The 21443-nt window shown below is 38.4% G+C and overlaps 1 protein-coding gene and 1 long non-coding RNA gene across 2 annotated transcripts; both read right to left on the bottom strand.

The window, feature by feature from the left end:
• Positions 1-2500: 2500 nt before the first annotated feature.
• LOC120437537 lies at positions 2501-7194 on the bottom strand. Its single transcript, XR_005611208.1, has 3 exons — positions 6694-7194; positions 4690-4776; positions 2501-3285 (listed from the first exon to the last, which is right to left on the bottom strand). It is a non-coding gene; the product is annotated as an uncharacterized LOC120437537 (long non-coding RNA).
• A 5351-nt stretch (positions 7195-12545) lies between these two features.
• On the bottom strand, positions 12546-16862 carry LOC120437528 (programmed cell death 1 ligand 1-like). The gene is made up of 3 exons (XM_039608101.1): positions 16577-16862; positions 14099-14464; positions 12546-13860 (listed from the first exon to the last, which is right to left on the bottom strand). The coding sequence occupies exons 1-3, from the start codon at positions 16644-16646 to the stop codon at positions 13724-13726; spliced, it is 573 nt and encodes a 190-aa protein (XP_039464035.1). The 5' UTR covers positions 16647-16862; the 3' UTR covers positions 12546-13723.
• Positions 16863-21443: the final 4581 nt, after the last annotated feature.

The raw sequence follows: 21443 nt of genomic DNA, 5'->3' as shown, positions 1-21443 counted from the left end.
AGGGAGAGAGAGGGTGCAGTCCTGTGATTTACTTCCTGTAAATCACAGGATTGTAATCACAGTACAGGAGAATAACTGGTTACATTTAATCTTTGTGATTGAGGTGATTTTCTTCTTTATATTGTGTCAGATAAAGTCTGACAGCTTTTGGTTCTTCAGATGATAAAACACATTGAATTAATTTCATATGATGTGTTTTCACAGATGAAACCAGCCAACAGTAAATCAGGTGCTTCACACTAACTCCACATGACATTCATCTGTAACCAGCTGAACCAGTTAGTGGTAACAGTAACTGGTTATCCCACTAACGCTCACAGATTTCAGTCAACCTGTCAGATTAACTAAAAGACTGAAAGATGTCATTTTAAACTGTTACTGTTGTTCTGAAGGATCCCTGACACAGTCGTCTGATCATCAGGATGGAGAAATTATCAACTTGAAGCAACAAACCCTCGACGCCCCTGTGTGATATCATAGCAACATTTTAGAAACCACATTCCTGTCTTCTGTAGCTTCATACATACATATTTCCAATCCAACTTTATTTGTAGATTACTTTAAAAACAAAATGGTTCACCAAAGTGCTTTCTAGAGTATTTGACAACAAATAAATTTACAAAGTAACAGAAAGTCAACACGTTTGAGTTAAACAGATAGATATGTAGAGACAATCTCTCAACACACTCTGTTTAGTGGGAAGTTGTCTGACTGAGAATTGAGATCAACTTGGTCCAATGAATTAACTTCAAAGCTCGCATGTCTCTAAACATGTTGTAAAATGTTATGTACAACGTGTTTAGATAGGAGTCAAACAAGAAGAGGCGGCTTTTTGTAATCCTTTACACACAATACCAACAAAACCAACCTTGATTGTTCAAAATATATGTTACCTTTAAAAACTAAAATAAATAAATAAATAAATAAATAAAAACAAAGCATTCATCATAAATCTAGCAGGAATGATCCCATACACATGAATAAAAAAACCCACTCACACTTACCATTGATTCACTCATTAAATCATGAAATTATATGTTATGAAATTATCATGGCTTAAAACCACTAATTTGCAAAAACCACATTAATAAATTTTAGACCACTTACTCTAAGTGTCAACATCTATAGACTTTTAAAAATAAAAAAAAAAAAAAAAGCAGGTATGATCCCATACTCAAACAACATTAATGCAAACAAACAAACAAACAAACAAAACACTTACCAGTGATTCCCTCATTAGGTCATCAAATCTTAAGTTATCAAATCATTAAGGGTAAAAGAAAATACCTGATTTAATATTATAATTAATATTAATGAATTTATTTTTACAGCACCCACTACAACTGTCACAATCTAGAGACAAAATCTTTATCACAGTTTCACTGTTTTAACAAACTAAACGAGCCATGAGGAACAGAAAGAAGTCCAGGCTGAAACAGTGCATCCTGGGAAACTCATATGACCATGTGGGAAATGTGGCTGCTCAGAGCAGTTGATGAGTTACTGATTACTGTTACTGTTCACGGTGAAAACGTCAGAAAAGTCAGCTTTGTGTTTGTGAAGTGAGTCTCAAAAAGAATTTTCCTTTATGAGATTGTTACCTTAAAATAATTATTTGATATTCTGATTATTCATCGAATCTTCAGCAGCTTTGTATTGGTGGAAAAACAGGTGTATGTGTGTGTGAGTTAGTATCCTGGTCAAACTGGTTTAGCACTGAGTGTTTGTTGATGGTACACATGGACTCTGTGTGTTTTGTATCTGAACACATGATCTGTTGGTTTGTACAGCAACAATGAAAAGACTTAAAGCTTCTTTCTTCTCAATATTTATCCTGTGTTCATGTTGATTGTGAAGAGATTTAATGTTAGTAGAGCTAACAGAGCTGCTTAGATGTTAACACAATGGTCAGCTCAGCTGCCTGAAAGCAACGAAACCACATAGTTCAAAAAATCTTGAAAAGGAATAGTTGCTTTTGTTGCAGTCAGCGACTGAACCGCCAGTCTTTCACTTTCAAGGTGACCTACACCTTGAAAGACACCTTTTTTTTATGTCTTTATGTTTTTTTAAACAGTTACAAAGATAAACAACACAAACCTGTGTGTAGTAAAAGGAACAGGAAGTGATACTCTGGCACACAGAGAGCAAACACCAATTGAGAGCGCCACCAAACTGTTCAAAGGCCATTTAACTCAAATTACTTCACTGGTAAGCTGAAGTTTAAACACTAGATGGCAGCAAACATGACCTTTCAAGTGTCAGCTCTGAGTTGGCTCAGCAGATGAGATCCATGATGAGTTACATGTTCATTGGTTTTTAGTTTATCTCCAAACACTTTAGCTCTCTAGATTCATGTTAAAGTGCTAAGTGTTAAATAATTTATTTCAAGTGGGTCATAGGCTATTCTGGAAATGAGTAGAAGACCTTTTGTTTGTAGATATCTGAGAAGTATACACAGAATCATTCCCAGGAGGAGGAACAAAAAAGAAATCTGTTTATAAAAATGAAGCACCCTGTAGTCCAAGTTAACTAGAAGGTTGGAATTAATTTGTTTTTGTTCAGTAGAAAAAAGTCCCAAATTTGAGATTTGTAATAAATATTAATTGTAAAGAATCACATTTACGAATCTGCAACCAAATAATGTTTAGGTTGTTATTATTATTTTTCCTTAATATCAAACAGTCAGCTGCTGCCGCTGGTTTCAGTGTGAATTCGAACAACAAGGTAAGAACTCTTTCCATGTTGTAGCTCTTCTGCAACATGGAACAGGTTTAATGGGTTTTTTCCCCTCTTCTTCTTCTTCTCTGAAGTGAAAAGATGTCTGCATCGGTTAGCCACAACCAAACCGGAACAAGTCAAATTTTCCATCTTACATCTTGGTGAAACCCACAGAACCACGTGAGAAACACAAGAGAACAAAGGGTTCTTAATCCTGCAGAGAAACACATGTTTGCTGTGGGAACAAGAGCAAATTATTTCTCATATTTTTATTATAAATAACAGTGAAGTTACAGTGTCTATAAAACACATTCATATATTTATATTAGCACTGATGATTCTGTGTCAGTAAAAAAAAATTAATTTCTGATTTTTTGGAATCATAAAAGAGTGAAAAAAACCGATGCACGTAGATAAAAGAAAAAAACAAAAACTTTGTTAACATGTGGATGTCCTCTGGTCTGAGGTGCTGGGGGGACCAGATAGAGACCAGCAGCTGGATGTCAGTGGTTGGACTGGTGGACTACCTTAGCGAAGAGTAGACGACATCTGGCTCTGGTTTAAAGTCTGAACACAAACACACACAGTTCAAACAACAGGAAACATGATTACAAACTTTGTAGTTCAATCAAGACCTCCAATCTCCTCCTCTCTGCATCACACACAGTCCCAGTTCAGACTTAAATAAATTCAAAAAAATTGAACCTGAAATCCACAGAGGTGAAACAATTAACTCATAAACTAAACTGCATTAAATTATATTTAAAAGTCTAATATGTAATTTTTGTTCACCTAATTGTTGCTATTTGGTGACTTTGTTGCAAGATTTGGCCTCATTCAAGAACATCCTGTCATAAACTGGATGTATCCCACCTCAACTTTACAGCTGGGAAAAGCTCCACCATGCAAATGATCCTGAACAGGAGAAGCAGCAAGAAACTGGGTGGATTGACGGAACTAGCAAAACATTTATTCAAAATATGGAACTAACTAGTCTTCTAACTAATCGAACTAATCTTTTGCTCTTCTGGCATAGAAACAGTGTGAGAAGAGCGCTCTCTCTCTCTCTGTCTCTCATTCATTGGGTGGGCGAGCAGCGAGACTTTGGAGAACAAAGGTGAGCAGTGGTGCACAGTGGTGTTGCAATGAAGCAAGGCATAGGTGAGTGAAATTTGACCTAGTTAAGTGCACATAGAGGAAAAAACAGAGGACCTAATACTGAACCTTGTGGTGCATCACAGCTACAGCTAGATGATATGTAAAAAGCTGATTTCTAAAATATATGTATGAAATATATGAAATCAGCAGCTGATAAAAATGTTCAGATCTACTGAGTCAAATGCTGCGGTTATGTGTGAAAGAAAGCAGCCATGCTTCAGTGCAGTAATGGCAGCAGATTTATTTCAGTCTGTTAATGAGTCCTAAACTCTCATTTTCCACTGTGTAGCAAATATTACTGAACTGCAGCAGGTACTATGTAATGCACATGGTGTACTGCAGCAAAGTTTACTAAAATATCAGGATTGAGATGGTGTTACTGGATTCTGGTTTGGTTATAATTTGTAACCAGTCTGAATCAGCACCTTGTTTAAAGTGATTACATTTGTCATGCTTAAAGGGGGAATGGCTGCTTCCACTTAGCACATCTATTGTGCTATCCTGCAATTTCCACATTTCAACCAAAGCTCTTGTGTAAACTTGTGATAACTTTTGACCCACTTGAAGAAAATCATTTCTGTTTAAGGTAATTTAAGTCAAGGTATATTAAATTAATTTAAATTTTTCTTTGACTTCGCAGTTTGCTTTGCACTTCGAATGAATAGTGGAACTTTGCAGATAAAAAAAAAAAATATTTCTTTCTGAAATTATACCAAGAAGTTTGAAATCTTGAGCTTTAGTCAAGATCTGGGTTGCTGATCTTTGTGTGGAGACCAGAAAAACTCCAAAGTCAGACGTAAAGATCATCTGTACCTCTTTTCATCTTTGGTGTGATGATTATGTGTTCATAACTAACATCTTCAATTCTCCTTGCTGAATAGATTACAGCTGGATCACCTTCTGTAGAACAAAGCAAACACAAATTACAGAAAATGCAGCAGCAATGTTATACTATTTCACTTTTTAATTTTTTCATTATACAGACATTAAACGATTACTTTTGTGACTAGCAGCAGGTTTTCAGAGGTTTTTTCCACTCCTTTAAACCTCTGCTGAGAAACATAACATGATTGCATAGAACTGGTAGGTGTTTGTGTAAGAACGACAGGCACAGCCACAAAGATGCCACCTTCTTTAAGTGCCGTCTGACACACTTCACCGCAGCGCACCAAGCAAACAAATTCTCACAAAATGAACACTGCCATTGGCCAAACCAGAACTCTCTGTGGTGAAAAGTTTCTTCAACTTCAGACTACAAGAACAAACTAAATATAACAGGAAGCAGCTGCTGTGGTTTGACACAGACCTTTAAGACGACACAAAGACCCATTGTCTTATAGTTGTCTCTTTATACACTTCATATATCCAACACAATCACCACTCTAATAACCTGTATGTGGGTCAAGAACATATGGCGAACACAGCTGGACTGCCGTCTGCCCATCTTGGTTTATTTGTGGTTCCTCAAGAATTTTAAAGTAGAATGGGAGGCAGAGCCCCTGTTCTTCAGAACCATATTCCAGTTTTGCTTCAGGAGACAGACACAATCTCAACTTTTAATATTAGGCATGTTCAGCCGATCTTGGCAAATGAATTGGTGCTATATGAATAAAAGTGAACTGAATGGAATCTGGGCACCTCTTCAGTGATGGTACTATCATGTTACAGTGGACAGTGGCTTCTTGGACAATGGACTGAAAGAGCTGAAGACATTGTTAGATGATTGCAGACAAACATCAGTGAACATCAGTGAGACGAGAATCAGTCTGGACAGTCTGAATTGTAGATTGAACACAGGAGGTCTCATTACCAAGCATACGGGCCTGAATGTGGTGGATGTAAGGATAATTATGATGATGCTTGTATCTTAAGTCAAAGTAAGTCAAGTCAAAGTAAACTTTATTGTCAAGTTTTGTTTGGTCTAAATTTCTGAACAATTTCTTAGAAGCTAGGTTATTTTATCTTATAAAATTTGATCAAAAATAATGAGTTTATTTAGAGCTCAGTGCCAATAAGACAGGTACAAGATGCTGTGCTAGAAAATATGGCCATCCTCAGGAATGAATGATCTAATATCAGGAAGATTCTGGGTCCTTTTTCCTCTGCTCATGTTAACCTATAACTTTCAATCAGTCCCCGTCCTTCAATACCTCTGCAAAATAACTTTATAGTCTAGTTTTTGTGTTTTTGATGATGATTTGTCCAACTGACATTTTCTGTTCATATTACATTCGCTTAATATGTTTGTTTAATTATTATATGCTTCTAACCCACTTTAGATGAAGTTTAAAAATGTTTAAAATGTTTGATTGTGTTTTGTTTTTTGTTTTTAATCATAAACAGGAAACGGTACAAATGCAGAGGTGTTAGCTTCTGTTAACCACAGACAACAAACACAGAGACCAGCACACGAAGAACATCACACAGTAAGCACGGAGTGATTCGATTGTGAAGCGCCTTTTTAAAATACAACACTATGGGCCACTTGACCTTAATTAATTAATACTTATACCAATATTATGGGGCCTCTTTGACTGACATGTGCCTTGGGACAAGGTGGCCGAGCTGCTAGCTGTCTGCTACGTTTCACCTCAGCTAATTGGAGTCCCTGAACTGGACTTCTGGACTGTGTTTGTAATGTTGGAGCTTCAACAGTTAAATTTTCACTCACCAGTTTTAAATCTAAGATTTAAAATATATGTTATTTACCAAGAACAGATGTTCTTTTACAGTATATTTAAACATCTCCTGGCTTTTTAAAAATGTTAGGACTGTTTCTACTTTCTAAATCATACTTGTCCACACATCCAATATTACCTCTGATTGGCTGTTGTTGATGATTTGACATTGTCGTATCTTTGTGCATGTTGTCATCTTCTGCAGGTTCACTGTGATCTTGTGAAATGTTTCAAATTTAACAGTGAAATATGTTATTGTAAAGAGTCTAAACAGAGCCTTGACATAACAAAACTAAACTAAAGACATACTTTTAGATTTTTAATGTGTAAAAATGCGAGTGAGTTGTGTGAGAATAAGGTAAATGAAAAAACATCTGATATAATATGTATAATGTAGATAATGTATATAAAAACAATTTCAGTATATATTTAACACACCTCACACATCTAAAATGCAGTCATCTGAGTCTCACCTTCAGGTTTCCTGTGAACACATCGTCTCACCAGCAGAACCAGTAACACCAGTAGAACCACAACACAGACTGATCCAACACATGACAACACAGAGAGAACAGCAGGAGAGAGTGATGGAGGAAGAGTGATAGAGGTGGAACCAGGAGGAGGTGTGGATGTAGGTGGAGGTGTGGTGGTGTGTTTGTCTAAAATAAAGCAAACACAGTCATGAAGTTGTCGTCACATTGTGAATGTTGAAAGCTGCAGAAACACAGACAGGTGAGTGTGTCACCTGTGACAGTGATCCAGCTGGATGGAGACTCTCCATGACCGCTGATGTCACACTTGTAGAGGCCTTCATCAGACCTGGAAACATGCTGGATGGTCATGTGACCTGTAGGCTGCTTCCTGATGAGGGAGCCATCTTTATAGAAAGCAGCTGGGAGGTTGGAGGGAGTGGTCTTTGTTTTACAGAGCAGAGTGACGTCATCTCCCTCCATCACAGGGAGGACAGGACTCTGCAGGATCACTGATCCACCTCAACACAGAGACAAACTACAGCATTTCATCCATTTACACACAGCTTCATCAACACTAACTCCACACACTCAGCTTACCAGTGACTGTCAGGTTAACCATGTTACTGATGGGACCCTCTCTGGACTCACACCAGTAAACTCCACTGTCATGAAGCACCATAGTGATGTTACAGGAAGAACCAGCTGGTTTTCCCCATACATCTCCACACTGAGTCCTCTGTTGTTTGCTTGTGTTTCTCCTCAGAGTCCATCCAGCAGAGCTGTCGTCCTCCTCACAGCTCAGAGACACAAAGTCTCCTTTAAATAACTGAGAGCTGCTGGGACTCACAGTCAGACGAGCTGTGAGGGTTAAAATGAAAAAATGATGGTCTGTTAGACTTCATTTATTTTATTTCTGAGATTTTACATCTGCAAACATTAAGTCCTTCGATCCATCCATTCATCCTCTTTTGCGTATCCAGGGCTGGGTCGCAGAGGCAGCAGCCTAAGCAGAGAAGCCCAAACCTCCCTCTCCCCAGCCATGTCCTCCAGCTTGTCTGGGGAAACACCAGTTATATCCGGGCCAGCTGAGAGATACAATGTCTCCAGCATGTCCTGGGTCTGCCCCGGGACCTCTTCCCGCTGGGACATGCCCGGAACACCTCACCCAGGAGGCATCCTTGTCAGTGTGGATGCATCAAGTGTGGCAACACCTTGAGGTGTTATATTAACATATTAAGCGCATGAAGTTTGCGTTGACAAACATGAACCCAATCAGGTCATATCAGTGAGCATTTCTCAGGTTTAAACTGTGACAGAAGAAGGTTACTGACCTTGGTTTGTTGTGCAGCTCAGCAGTGAGATCAGAACTAAAGAGAAATGACACTCAGGTTGATTTGAGGTGAACATAAACAACAACTCCAACAGCACTCTCTGCCAGTTGAGTGTATTTTAAACATTTTTTTTTCCTTTATAAATGATTAATCCTCCCACCATATATTGACTTAAATTTAATTCAGTTCAATTTTATTTTGTTTAAAACGCACACAACAAATCACAACAACGGTGGGCTGAAAGTTATTCGTTTTGTAAGATAAAGACCCTACAATAATGCTGAGAAAGCCCCCAAAGCAGACAACTCATCATGACTGTGCAATTTGGAAACACTGGAATGAAAAAAAACTTAAATAAGGAAAAAGGAGAGAACTTGGATCTGCATCCTTAAGAGGCCCTGGCCTTTGCGGTCTACGTGGGCTGGGTCCTTTAAAATGGGACAGTCTAGTCTTTAGATGTGCCTCACTGCTGTCTAGGTGGAGTTTAATAAGCTCGGCCGTCTACTTCTTGCTATCTAAAATAGCACAGGACTAGGCCTGCACAATAAATCGAAAATTTATTGTCATCGCGATATCAGCCTGTGCGATGGGCCCATCGCAAAAGACTGCGTAAACTGCAATAATTGGGTACCTTAAAATGTTTACACACGTGCTTTAAAGAATTTACCAATCAAAGAAACCCCTTTACACATTTGACCAGTCGAACAGAGCCCTTCACAGCATTAACCAATCAAATGGATTAGAGGCCGAGCGAACAACGCTGCAGCAACGAGTCAGAGTTGTAATGGCTGAGGGCGAGACGCATGACGAGAACGCTACTGACTATGAACTCGTGGCTAAAAAACAGCAGTCCAACAGCCGTCTCTGTATCCGAGTTTTTCAAGTGGAACTCCTTATGAGAAAACGTCGAAGCGGTACAAAGAAATAACAGAGGCCATTACACATTTTTTGGCTAAAGACAGGATGCCTATAAATACAGTTAGCAGAGAGGGCTTCACCAGTCTGATACATAAAGTGGACCGGAGATACCGCATCCCCTCACGAAACTACTTTTCCCATGTCGCCATTCCACAAATGTACGAAACATGCGGCAAGACCGTCATGTTTGAACTGAGCCAAGCTGAAAACTACACAAGCACTACAGTAAAGTTTCCTCTCCAGTTTTGACTTGCATCATAACTACTTGGTGAGTGGTAAAATGATGAACAACTGCATTGAGATAATTTGCAGTATAATTTAAGTTATGTTTATTTAAAACTAATTATAGAGACCGGGAAGGATGTCTTTCAGAATTCAAGCCTCAGAAATTTTTTTTATGGGGGCAATGTTTCAATGTTAAAGTGCACTTTGTTGTTACACTGCTAATACAGCAGCTTTCTTTAAATAAAACTGTTGCAGTAAAACGGAAATTATGTATTCGTTTTGGGTTTTTTTTGCTATTTATTTTATCGCAAGTCATATCGTTATCGCAATATTGATCACAGTTATCGCACATCGCAGGTTTTCCTAATATTGTTCAGCCCTAAACAGGACCCTGGAGTAAATTCTCGACCATCTCACACTTCTGTTTAATATGTTTTCTGTTTGATGTTTATTCAGCTGTGTGTGTTACAGCCTTGGAAGAAGTGTGACAGCCTGCCTTCAAGCAAATTCAAGTGTGGCAACACCCACAGATGATTGGCTGACTGGGAACCTGTGGTTTGCAACTCCAGAAAAAGGGACCAATCAATGATTTGGCACACCTGTGTCTTTAAAATGCTGAAGAGCACTGATTCAGGCGCTGCTGTTTAGAACTGAGTGTGAAGTGTGCGCTGTATGTTTCTTTCTGTGAGACTTGTCAAATTGTGATATTCTCTTGAGTAATGTTAGTTGTGTTACAACCTGTGAGGTTAGTTTTGATTTCTACAGGTTAGGCTTTAAGCAAGCAAGTTGTTTTTGCATTGGTTATTTGTTTGTAGTAAATGCCTCTATTTTTGAGAGTTTTTTGTAACAAAACTTTTCAACTCCTCTGACTCCCCATAGCAGAGGTGGGTCATAACATAGACAAATGAATGTTTCAATAAAGTTTGATCAACAAAACACCAAAAAGTTTGTAAAGCTGAAAAGCTGCTGTTGGAAGTATCATAATCATCATCATCCATCCCTTCCAGTTTTCACGGGGTGTGTAAAGTTCATCAGTCCATCACAGACTAACAATCACACCTACAGCTAGTTTAGAATCACCAGTTAACCAAACATGTCTCATGTTCTCATATTTAACCCCTAATTTTTAATCAGTCCTGATCTGCTTTATGCTGTGTGCTCTCCTGTCTGTAAGGTAATCCATGTTTGTTTGTTTTTTTTAGTCAGTTTGCTTGCTCTGCCTCATATTTTGTTTAAACTTGACAGTTTCCACCTAATTGTCTTCAGTCTGTCTGCTGAGGCCACACTCTGCCTGCATCACACAGTCACAAACCACAGCACCGCTCTGAAACCTGTGCTGTTAGGTCTAATTTTAAAATCTTTTTATACTGTTTGGAGGAACTTTGTTACTGACAAACATGTTTACACAGTTTTAGGCTCAGCTTTTACCTCTGTTATTATGTTTGCAACAAGTATACACAAAATAACCAGTGTTCCCTCGACTCCTGAGCAAAGATAAAGAGTCAGTTCAGACCTGCAGTTGGTCCTCGTGGTGTTTTGAACTTGAATTCAGCCTGATTTGTTTTTCATGTCTTCTCCTCCATCATCAGTTATCAGGAGAGCAGACAGTCAAAGTACAAGAATTCAAACAAACACAGAGATTCTACTTACAGAGCAGACACAGCACAGATGTTTCCTTCATCGTCCTTCTCACTCATTTGAGCTTTTTTTCATTTCTCTCACTGACACCAAGTAAAGCCCGCCCTCTTCCTCTGAGCACCAGCTTTCTATTGGTTCAAATACGAGTGGTGGGAAACTCACTTTTTTCTTTTCTTTTTAACAATTAAGTTATAAAATAATGTAAACATATATCTAAGGGCACACAGTAAGACTGCACTTTTGTTTCAGAAACAAAAAAAAATAATGAATCACAATTCTGTTCTTTTAAACTTATGTATAAGGACTTAAACATGGACATGTAAAAAAGTTTAAGTAAGCACTGTTGTAACATAATCTAAAATTGACCAGTGAGATTACAATTCATGTCTACAAGCATCCTAGACATTAGTTCATTGCATAAATCAAATCTCCTCTGCTCTCAGTGATCTGTAGTTTGGTTGATGAACAAATCCATGTCCATGTAGTTACGTCCCCCTCAGTGAGAGAGGCAGATATGAGCTGAAACACAGGAATCAAACCAGGGACGCTGCTGTTATGGAGCTGAACTGGAACCATTCAGACTCTGAGGCCCTCTGAACACATTTTAATTACAGCTGTGCAGAGACACACTGATGACTGACTGGAACACTATGATTCACATTTTACATTAACACCATCCTCACACATGGTTTATATATGACCACTAGAGGGAGACGTTGGACTTTCCATAAAAAATGAGGATGTAAGAAGATCATCAGTGATGCTTGAGCAGGAACATCACACTGAGCATTTGCATTCCATAATAAACTTGTGTTTACTTAAATTAAAGGGAGCCCAGCTCTCATAGGGACAGAGGCGAGAACATCCTGGACAGGTGACCAGTCAATTGCTGGGCTAATTACATAATTACAAAATTACATCACTGAATAAAAGTGTTGATGATGATGATGGAGGAGGCGGCATTTAGCTGTAGCCCCCATAAAACCACAGCTGTTCTGGAGAACTTTGTCCAAAATGATCAAATATGTCATTTTAATTCAATTCATTTTCATTTATATAGCACCAAATCACAACAGCAGTCGCCTCAAGGCGCTTTATATTGTACAGTAGATCGTACAATATTAGATACAGAGAAAAACCCAACAATCATATGACCCCCTATGAGCAAGCACTCATTTTAAAACACTTATTGTTCTTCTGATGGGACCTCAGAGTGATGACAAAATAAACAACCTCTGGGTTATTTGAGTGATATTCTTGGATGATTTCTATGATCTATTTGGACCGACTCCAGCTGAGATAAACTCTGCATCAATTAAGTCAATAGGGAGAAGAAGAAGAGATATTAAAAAACAAACTCTTACATCCACAGAAAACACATGAATAGACTCAAAACAACTATAAACTACTATTTATGTAAACAATTTATTAGCTCTTGAAATATTTCCACTGCAGTAACAACCAGAAAACAAACAACACAAGTGTTCATGGGATGAAAAGTTCAATGAATCTTCACAGATCAGAGGAAACATCTGTTACATTTCTATCTTTGGTTTCATGACACTGTCAGAACATCCATTCAGTTATAGTTTCCAAATGAACACCATCAGACTGATTACTGATCAGTTAGTGTCTGTAATTATGTAACAGTTGATCTGCACATGAGGATCAGTTTGTTTGGTTCAAGCCTCACAGAAGAAGTCTGACTTTAAAAACAGAGGCTGAACCTGTAACTTTCAGGGCACTAACCTCTGAAAACTGATGAGAAACAAACCATAAAAATGTAAATTCCTGACATTAGTGGAAATAATATTTTGCTTCAAACAAGTTCAATCAAAAACAGAATATGTTGTTTGGGAAAAAACTGAAATGTATTTGTATTCATTTTAAGATGTCTTAATTATTGTTTGAAAATATGAGCTCATGTCTGTCCACAGAAATGTCAAGAGTATAAAATGTTGAGCTGATATGAGCGGCTAACCACAAACACAAATCTGACATTCATTTTCTCTACAAACTAATTTAGCTGCCTCAGAACAACATACAGTCAAATGATGAAGACCTGTGTGTGTTTCAAACCACACATCATCAAAACTGAACTACTATTAATAATAATAATACATCAGAAACCAATAGTGCTCAGTGTTAGAAGTAAATAACACACTTTAACACATTTTCCAACATTATTCAGTATCTTCTGTCAACTTCTCAGCCTGCTGATTAAAAATGGAAAAAAGTCCAAAATCCTTCCTGGATGACTTTAGGTTTAATTTCTTCTTCTTCTTAATTTCTCTCCCACAGACTTAGGACAATATTTATTTTTAACCTGCAACTTTTAATAATTGATTTTCCATTTTTATTCCTTTGTACTTCTGGGACATTAGCTTTTATTTAAACATGGTCTCAGCTGTGGAGTCTCTTTGGAATGAAGCAACTCTTCTGGTTTTCTACTTGGACTCTAGTGTTTAAGTTTCTTCAGTGTGGTTCACTCCTGCTTTTCTGCCTTAATGTAGGCTTCTCTTACCCAGCATCAACATGAAAGAAGCTCTGAGACAATTAAAACTTGCTGATGTTCATCAGGATGCTAGTTAAAATCTCGGTTTTGTTGTTTATGTTTTCTATAGATCAGAAAACCAGCACCAGCAGCAACAAGAAGCAAAGCAGGAACAATCAGACCGACGATCAGTCCAACAGATCCTCCTGTGTCTCCTCCTGTCTGACCTGCAGGTGAGAAACAGGTGTGAGGTGTCAGCTGTCAGGTAGGTGATGAGTGAAGAACAGAACAGAATCCATTTCCTCTTCAAACTGCTGTCAGACATTATCTACTGCACTCTGATCACATCACTCAGACCAGCTGCTTTCTACAAAGTCTCATCAACAACATCTTTAGAAACAAACATCAACAACCAGGAAGCAGCTTCACCTCTGATCACACACACACTCTCAACTACTCACTCACCTGGAGGATCAACTTTCAGTGTGACGATGCTGATGGGGTCACTAACTAGATTAGCTCTCTTCCTCACGTTTGTTCCTCTAATGAAGGCCTCACACTTGTATGTTCCAGTGTCATTAATCATCACATCCTTCAGAATCAAAGACACGTCTCCATCCTTCATCTGTCTGTCCTGCAGATCCACCCTGTTCTTAAAAGATGGATGCTGGTTGGTTGGATCAAGCTGATCATCCTTGTACAAAAGCACATATTCATCTTCCAGGTCAGCTCTGCTCCACTCTACACCGGTGATGCTGCTGCTGTTGTTTGGAGCTCGACATGGAAGAGTGACGTTCTTCTGTCCAGATTCAGCTTTGATGATTTTCTGGTCTAAAAGAGGAAACAACACAGATCAGAGAGAAAGGTCAAAGTACAACTGTTCACCTCCAGAGCAGCGATAATTGGCGTTATTTTAGTGCCTCTAATCTGAGTGCGCATAAAAAAAAAAGCGCAAATGTTGCATTTTGAGAAGAAAATTATTTTGAGTGTTTAAGTTTAATTTGAGCAAACAGAATTCATCTCTGCACGCAAGAAATTTATTTCAGTGTTTGCTATTATCTATATATACACACACACACACACACACACACACACACACACACACACAATAACAGCCCCTCTCACTGAGCTATTAGCATTTGCTCTTGCTCAGATCTCTGCTATGCTCACAGACATCTGCAGACCTGCTCTCACTGTGTCATTGAACTCACAACATCTCAGTTCTTTGCGCACTCAACGCTTTAACATCAGCACAAGATCATTTGAGAACAACTGCACAGTTCCTGCAGCAAACACAAACAAACACATGTGCTATTCAGAGTGAGGAGTACACACTTACTGCTTGTAGTATTACATAAAATAATTAAGATTAATGTAAGAAGCAGTGTTATATAAACACTTATACAGTGAAACATGTGCTGATAATAAGTGAACATAATGTGTGAGAGAAAGCAGCCTCTCATTATAAGACACTGTGAGTCTCTGCATGCTGCCTTTATGGAGCTACAGCTGTTTGTATACACTGAACTAAAAGCTTTCTAGCTGTATACAGGGCTGGATGTAATGAAATGTTCTTAGCGTAGCATGGAAATCAAATGGAGTGGCATAATTACAGGCATTTCTTTACACATAGGCAGCTTTTGCATTCTGTAATATAAAAAGATTTGAGATGACATTGAAACAACATCCAGCCTTGCTGAGTCTCCATATCAGCTTGTGTTGGGAGTTCGGACTGCCTTGATCAGTTGTTGTTGATCAATGGTAATAAGAATTTGCATAATTAGGATTTAGGAACTGACCTCTCAGCCCATTGTTCCTTCAGTGGGCTGGTTTCAGTCATTATGCAAATGTACTGATTATATGATTGGGGAAACCTGCAGTCAGCTGAGACTGAAGAAGTTACTTGGATGATGAGGAAACGTTTCTCCCACTGAAGAAAATTATTTTGAGTGTTTAAGTTTAATTTTCTCCCACTGAAATGAACAGAATCAACATTTGGAGATGATTGAGCATACATCAACTGCAAACTATGCAACAGTTTTTATATCTTATTGACAGATTGTCTGGGACTCTCCACCATTGACCCTTAGAACTGAAGAAGCTTCTCGGATGAGAGGTGAAACGTCTTCAAGTAACTTAAAGACGTCCAGACGCTTTTCTTTGCAAGCTCGTTTGACTACGATGACCTGGATGACTGAGAACCTTCACAGACATCTTTCCTTTTCTTGTGAATATAACTTATGTCTATCATCACCATATTAAATATTTCTGATCAGTCAGTGCAAATCTGCTGTGTAATTTTTGTGTACTCATTGTGTTTCTGTCATCAGTCTTTTCTTTCCAAGCTCCTTAGATTGACAGATTGTATTATGGCACAATCATATGAAGGTTGCTACTGACAAGAAGAAATAAAGCCAGGTGGTGGGGAGGAAAACACTGTGAAATATATTCAGTTTTACAATTTCAATTCAGCATTAATAGAAGCTAGCTTCAAAGTGTTGATGCTAGCTCATATAAAAAAAAAAAAAAAACGTCACATAATAAAACTAATAAAGCACAAGGTGTGGCAAGATAACTATTTTTCGGTGGCACATGCCACTCCATGCCACCTCTGTAGATCCGTCCCTGGCTATAAACTGACTCCTGAAACTACAACACACAACACACTGACACACACATTACACTTCTGTGTCTCTGTGCTGGAAACTGCACTGCTGATGAAATGAGCAAATCCACACCACCAGAATTCATGATGCCATCAAAAACAAACTGAAACAGCACCGCTGACCAAGCGGGTAAATCCACAGACGCCACCAGACCTCGTGATGCCGTCACGCAAACAGACAAACAAAAACTACATGTTTGGGAAGTAACATGTAAACCAGACTGATGTTTATTCCTCTTTATCTCAGAGGGAAACACCGTTTGGTTTATAAACCTCACCTGCAGAGACAAACACGAAGACACCGACAATCAGCAAAGTCGAGCAGAGCGACGCAGTTACAGCAGACATTTCCGTGTTTTTGTTTCTGTTGATCTGACTCTTAGATTGTTCTAACTATCGGTGGCTGTTGATATTTTCAGTTAATAACAGAAGCTGAGTTTTAAAACTGACTACATTACATTTGAGGTTTAAATAAAGCTGAAACATTAGTTTTTCAGCCACTCGTTCAAACTCCACACTTTCGATTGTCTCTTGAGGAAGTCGCGTTAGAGTGACGTATATAGAGAACTATGACAAAAATACGTCATTATTAGGGCGGCAGAGGTAATAATGATTTCTTTGAGAGATATCAACTTGTAAACGAGGCTAATATGTATTTCAGACATAAACACTGTTTGCTCTCTAACTGTTAAATTCTGCCTACATTCACAAACACTCAGGTAGATGATGTTGATGGGGTCACCAACTAGATTAGCACTCTACCTTATGTTTGTTCCTCTCATGACGACATGACACTTGTATGTTCCATTATCATTAATCATCACATCCTTCAGGATAAAAGACACGTCTCCATCCTTCATCTGTCTGTCCTGCAGATCCACCCGGTTCTTAAAAGATGGATGCTGGTTTTCTGGAACAAAGTGACCATCCCAGTACAAAAGGACATATTCATCTCCCAGGTCAGCTTTGCTCCAGTTTACAACTATGTTGTTGTTGTTTGTAACTCGACATGTCAGGGTGACGTTCTGTCCAGACGCAGCTCTGATGTTTTTCTGGTCTGAAAGATGAAACAACACAGAGCAGAGAGGTTAAAGGTCAAAGTACAACTGTTCACTTTGACAGCAGCCAATCAGAGTCAGGACCACAAGCACTCACTGCTGTAGTATCATTTACAATAAATAACAGCAGGATCTGTGTAATATACACATCTATGCAGTGAAACATGTGCTGATAATAAGTGAACATAATGTGTGAGAGAAAGCAGCCTCTCATTATAAGACACTGTGAGTCTCTGCATGCTGCCTTTATGGAGCTACAGCTGTTTGTATACACTGAACTAAAAGCTTTGTAGCTGAATACAGGGCTGGATGTAATGAAATGTTCTTAGGGTGGCATGGAAATCAAAAGCAGAATCACAGGCATTTCTTTACACATATGCAAGTGCAACATTCTGTAGTATGCATTAAAATGTAAACAATGATTCTGACATTTTTTGTACAACCATATAAAACTCAGCGGCTGATCTACAGAGGTGGCAAGAGATCATTTTAGGTTGGAACATGCCACTCTATACCAGGCTGTATACTGACTCCTGAAACTACAACACATCACACTGACACACACATTACACTTCTTTGTCTCTGTGCTGGAAACTGCACCGCTGACCAAGTGGTCACATTCACGTGACTTTACCCAACCTCATGACATTTACACACAAACAAACAAACTGATTCAATATGAAACTAATTGTTTGGGAAGTAACATGTAAACCAGACTGATGTTTATTCCTCTTTATCTCAGAGGGAAACACCGTTTGGTTTATAAACCTCACCTGCCGAGACAAACACGAAGACACCGACAATCAGCAAAGCCGACCAAAGCGACGCAGTTACAGGAAACATTTCCGTGTTTCTGTTTCTGCTGATCTGACTCTTAGACTATTGTAAATGTCTAAGTTTGTTAGTATTTTCAGTTAATAACAGAACCTGAGTTAAAACTGCCTACATGAGGTTAAATTTGAGGTTTGAATAAAGCTGAAACATTTGTTTTTCAGCCACTCGTTCAAACTCCACACTTTCGATGTCTCTTAAGGAAGTCGCATCAGAGTGACGTTTGGTAGGTTGGACGACCATAAATAACTATGTCACAACTAAGGCGGTGAAATGTAATGATTTCTTTGAGAGACATCATTGTGTAAATCAGTTAGTCAATCAAAGTTAATCAGCTAATTCTGTTGTACTTTTACTGATACAGGCTTATCTTACCCAGCATCACCATGTAAGAAGCTCTGAGACATTTCTCACCTGCTGCATTTGACTGAGAGACTGGAATAAATCCTGACTCTGTTATTTATGTTTACTGTAGATCAAAAAACCAAGAAAAAGCATTCAGAAAACTGTCAGTCCAACAAATCCATCCTCTGTGTGTCCTCCTGTCTGACCTGCAGGTGGGAAACAGGTGTGAGGTGTCAGCTGTCAGGTAGGTGATGAGTGAAGAACAGAACAGAAATCATTTCCTACAGCTGTTTGTATACACTGAACTAAAAGCTATGCAGGGCTGGATGTAATGCAATGTTCTTGGGGTTGCATGGAAATCTGATGGGCTGAGAAAATCATAGCCATTTTTTTACATATATGCAGGCGTTACATTGTGTAATCTGCCTTAAAATGTAAACAGTGTTTCTGACTTTTTTGTACAACCATTTAAAACTTGGGGACAAATCTACAGAGGTGGCATGCAGTGGCACGTGCCATCCTAATATGATTTCTTGTGTTGAGAATTCAGACTGCAAACTATGCAACAGTTTTAATATTTTATTGATAGATTGTGTTCTGGCACCGTAATAAGAAGGTTGCTATCGACAACAAGAATTAATGTCAGGTTGTCTGTTGTGTGTGTGTGGTGGTGGTGGGGGGGGGTTAACACCATGAAATGCATACAGTCATAGAATGTAAACTAAATTAAATTAAATTAATAAATGTTAGGTTCAAAGTGTTGATGTAAGCTTATTTGAATAAACTAGAGGTGGCAAGAGATCATTGTAGGGTGGCACATGACACTCCATGCCACGTCTGTAGATCAGCAGACAGCAAAGTCGAGCAGAGTGACGCAGTTACAGCAGACATTTCCGTGTTTTTGTTTCTGCTGATCTGACTTTTAGTTTGTTCTAAAAGTCTGAGTCTGTTGGTATTTTCAGTTAATAACAGAACCTCAGTTTTTTAAAATGTGAGTTTTGCTGAAACATTTAATTTTCACTCATACTCATATTCCTACTCCACACTTGCATCATTTTGTCAGATGATCATAAATACCGGTAAGTGCGTCATAACTAAAGTGCTGAAATCTAAAGCAGGTCTGAGTGTTTAACAGGTTCAGTTCTTGAATGATCTCCACAGAACAACACAAACATAACTTATCTCATCATCAATCATCAGCTACATACTAAAGACCATCATCAGCCAAAGGACTTCAAAATGACGTCACTGTATAAAAATGTATATTGTACAATGGAGGAGGCAGCATTTAGCTGTAGCCTCCATAAAACCACAGAGAACTTTGTCCACATTTGTCCAAAGTACTGAAATATGTCATTTAAAACACTTACTTTTTTTCTGGAGGAACTCTGAAATCCTCAAAGTCTTTTCTGATCATCATGATGGAAACAAATAAATATTCAAAATATAAAAAAAAATGTAAGAGCAAATAGAAAAAGTACAATAAAATAAATAAATAAAAATGAACCTCTGCACTAAACAGCCAGAGAACAAACTGAGCTGTGTTTCCTTGTCAGCTGTTTTTAAACAGACACACCTCAGATCTGTGACATCAGCGTCACCATAGAAACCACATTCCTCCACCTATCAGCTGTGAGTTCACATATTTGACAAACAAATGCCACAAAAACAAAGTCACAGCTGACTCTGAGCCCTCACAGTCAGCTGATCTTTCTGTCAAATAACTTAATGAAACCCTGAAATACAATAAATATTTTCAGGTCCTTGAAGTACACACGGGTGGGGGCTGGAAACCCACTCCACCTGTCACAGTCTGAAGACAGAATGTGGTTTCTGTTCAGTGTGTGAGGATCAGTATGATGTATAATAATGTGAGTAAACTTCAGCAGGTTCATGTCTGTGATGTAGAGAACAGGAACAAGCAGAGGTGCCCTGGATGTTTGATCTGTGCTCTGATAATTCAGCGTATCACCATGTGGGACAGGAGACTGTCCAGTACAAGTTACAGCCTGTCAGAGTGTCGCTCACATTTACTGACAAACAACAGATGCATCTGTTACTGTTTCTGTCTGCTTTTATTCTAAGCTCACCTTTTATTTCCTGTCCTGTTCTTGTTTTGTGCTCATGGTCTGACTGTGAAATGATTTAACATGTCTCATGTGTTTCATGTGTCTGTGTGTGAATCATATCAGATTTCCTCTTTGGTGTTCAGCAAATTCATCGGCTGTATTTGAACTTGGAGCTCCATTATTTTTATTTTGTTGTTTTTTACTCGTCTGAATGTAAAATCATTTTGGTAAATGGTAAATGGCCTGTATTTATATAGCGCTTTACTAGTCCCTAAGGACCCCAAAGCGCTTTACATATCCAGTCATCCACACATTCACACACTATTTTAGAGGTCAAAGCTGACACACCTGTGGTTATTTCTGCTTGTCTAACAGAACTAAATATTTCAAAATTCACGGAAGTTTAATTTTGATCTACTTTGATTTTTCTTCCTTTTAGTGTTTGTTTTGATGGTAATCTAAACACTTGACGAGTCTCTTATTGTTTTCTTCTAATGAATTAAATGATCAGTAACTCCTTTGAAATGATCATCTGAGAAAGTTTGCTAAAGACAACAAACAGAAACTAAACCTCCAGCTTCCTTAAATGTAAAAATTATATAAATATAATAGGGACACATTTTAGCCCAAGACTGTGGGAAGCAGGTACGCTGAGGGTGCTGCAGCACCTCCTGGTGGATGTTTAAATTCATGACCAGGGAGACGTATTAAAATAAATAAATAAGTACCAAAGATATCTCAAAAGGTAAGTTCTTTTGTAAACAGCAGAGTAATAATGTGTAATTCCACCTGTACTTTGACCCAGAGCACAAAGACTATATGCAGGTGAAGTCTATATTTTA

This window comes from Oreochromis aureus, linkage group 3 (genome assembly GCF_013358895.1).
Source record: "Oreochromis aureus strain Israel breed Guangdong linkage group 3, ZZ_aureus, whole genome shotgun sequence".
Classification (NCBI taxonomy): Eukaryota; Metazoa; Chordata; class Actinopteri; order Cichliformes; family Cichlidae; genus Oreochromis; species Oreochromis aureus.
Note: the sequence above shows the minus strand (reverse complement) of the source record. Positions and strands in the feature narration are given on the sequence as shown.

Excerpts from the sequence above, each read along its gene's own strand:
- LOC120437528 (XM_039608101.1), bottom strand. The coding sequence starts at position 16,646 with ATGTCTGCTGTAACTGCGTCGCTCTGCTCGACTTTGCTGATTGTCGGT. Across the intron at positions 14,465-16,576 it reads CTTCGTGTTTGTCTCTGCAG|ACCAGAAAATCATCAAAGCT; the intron begins GTGAGGTTTATA and ends TTCCTCTTTTAG. Across the intron at positions 13,861-14,098 it reads ACTGAAAGTTGATCCTCCAG|GTCAGACAGGAGGAGACACA; the intron begins GTGAGTGAGTAG and ends TCTCACCTGCAG.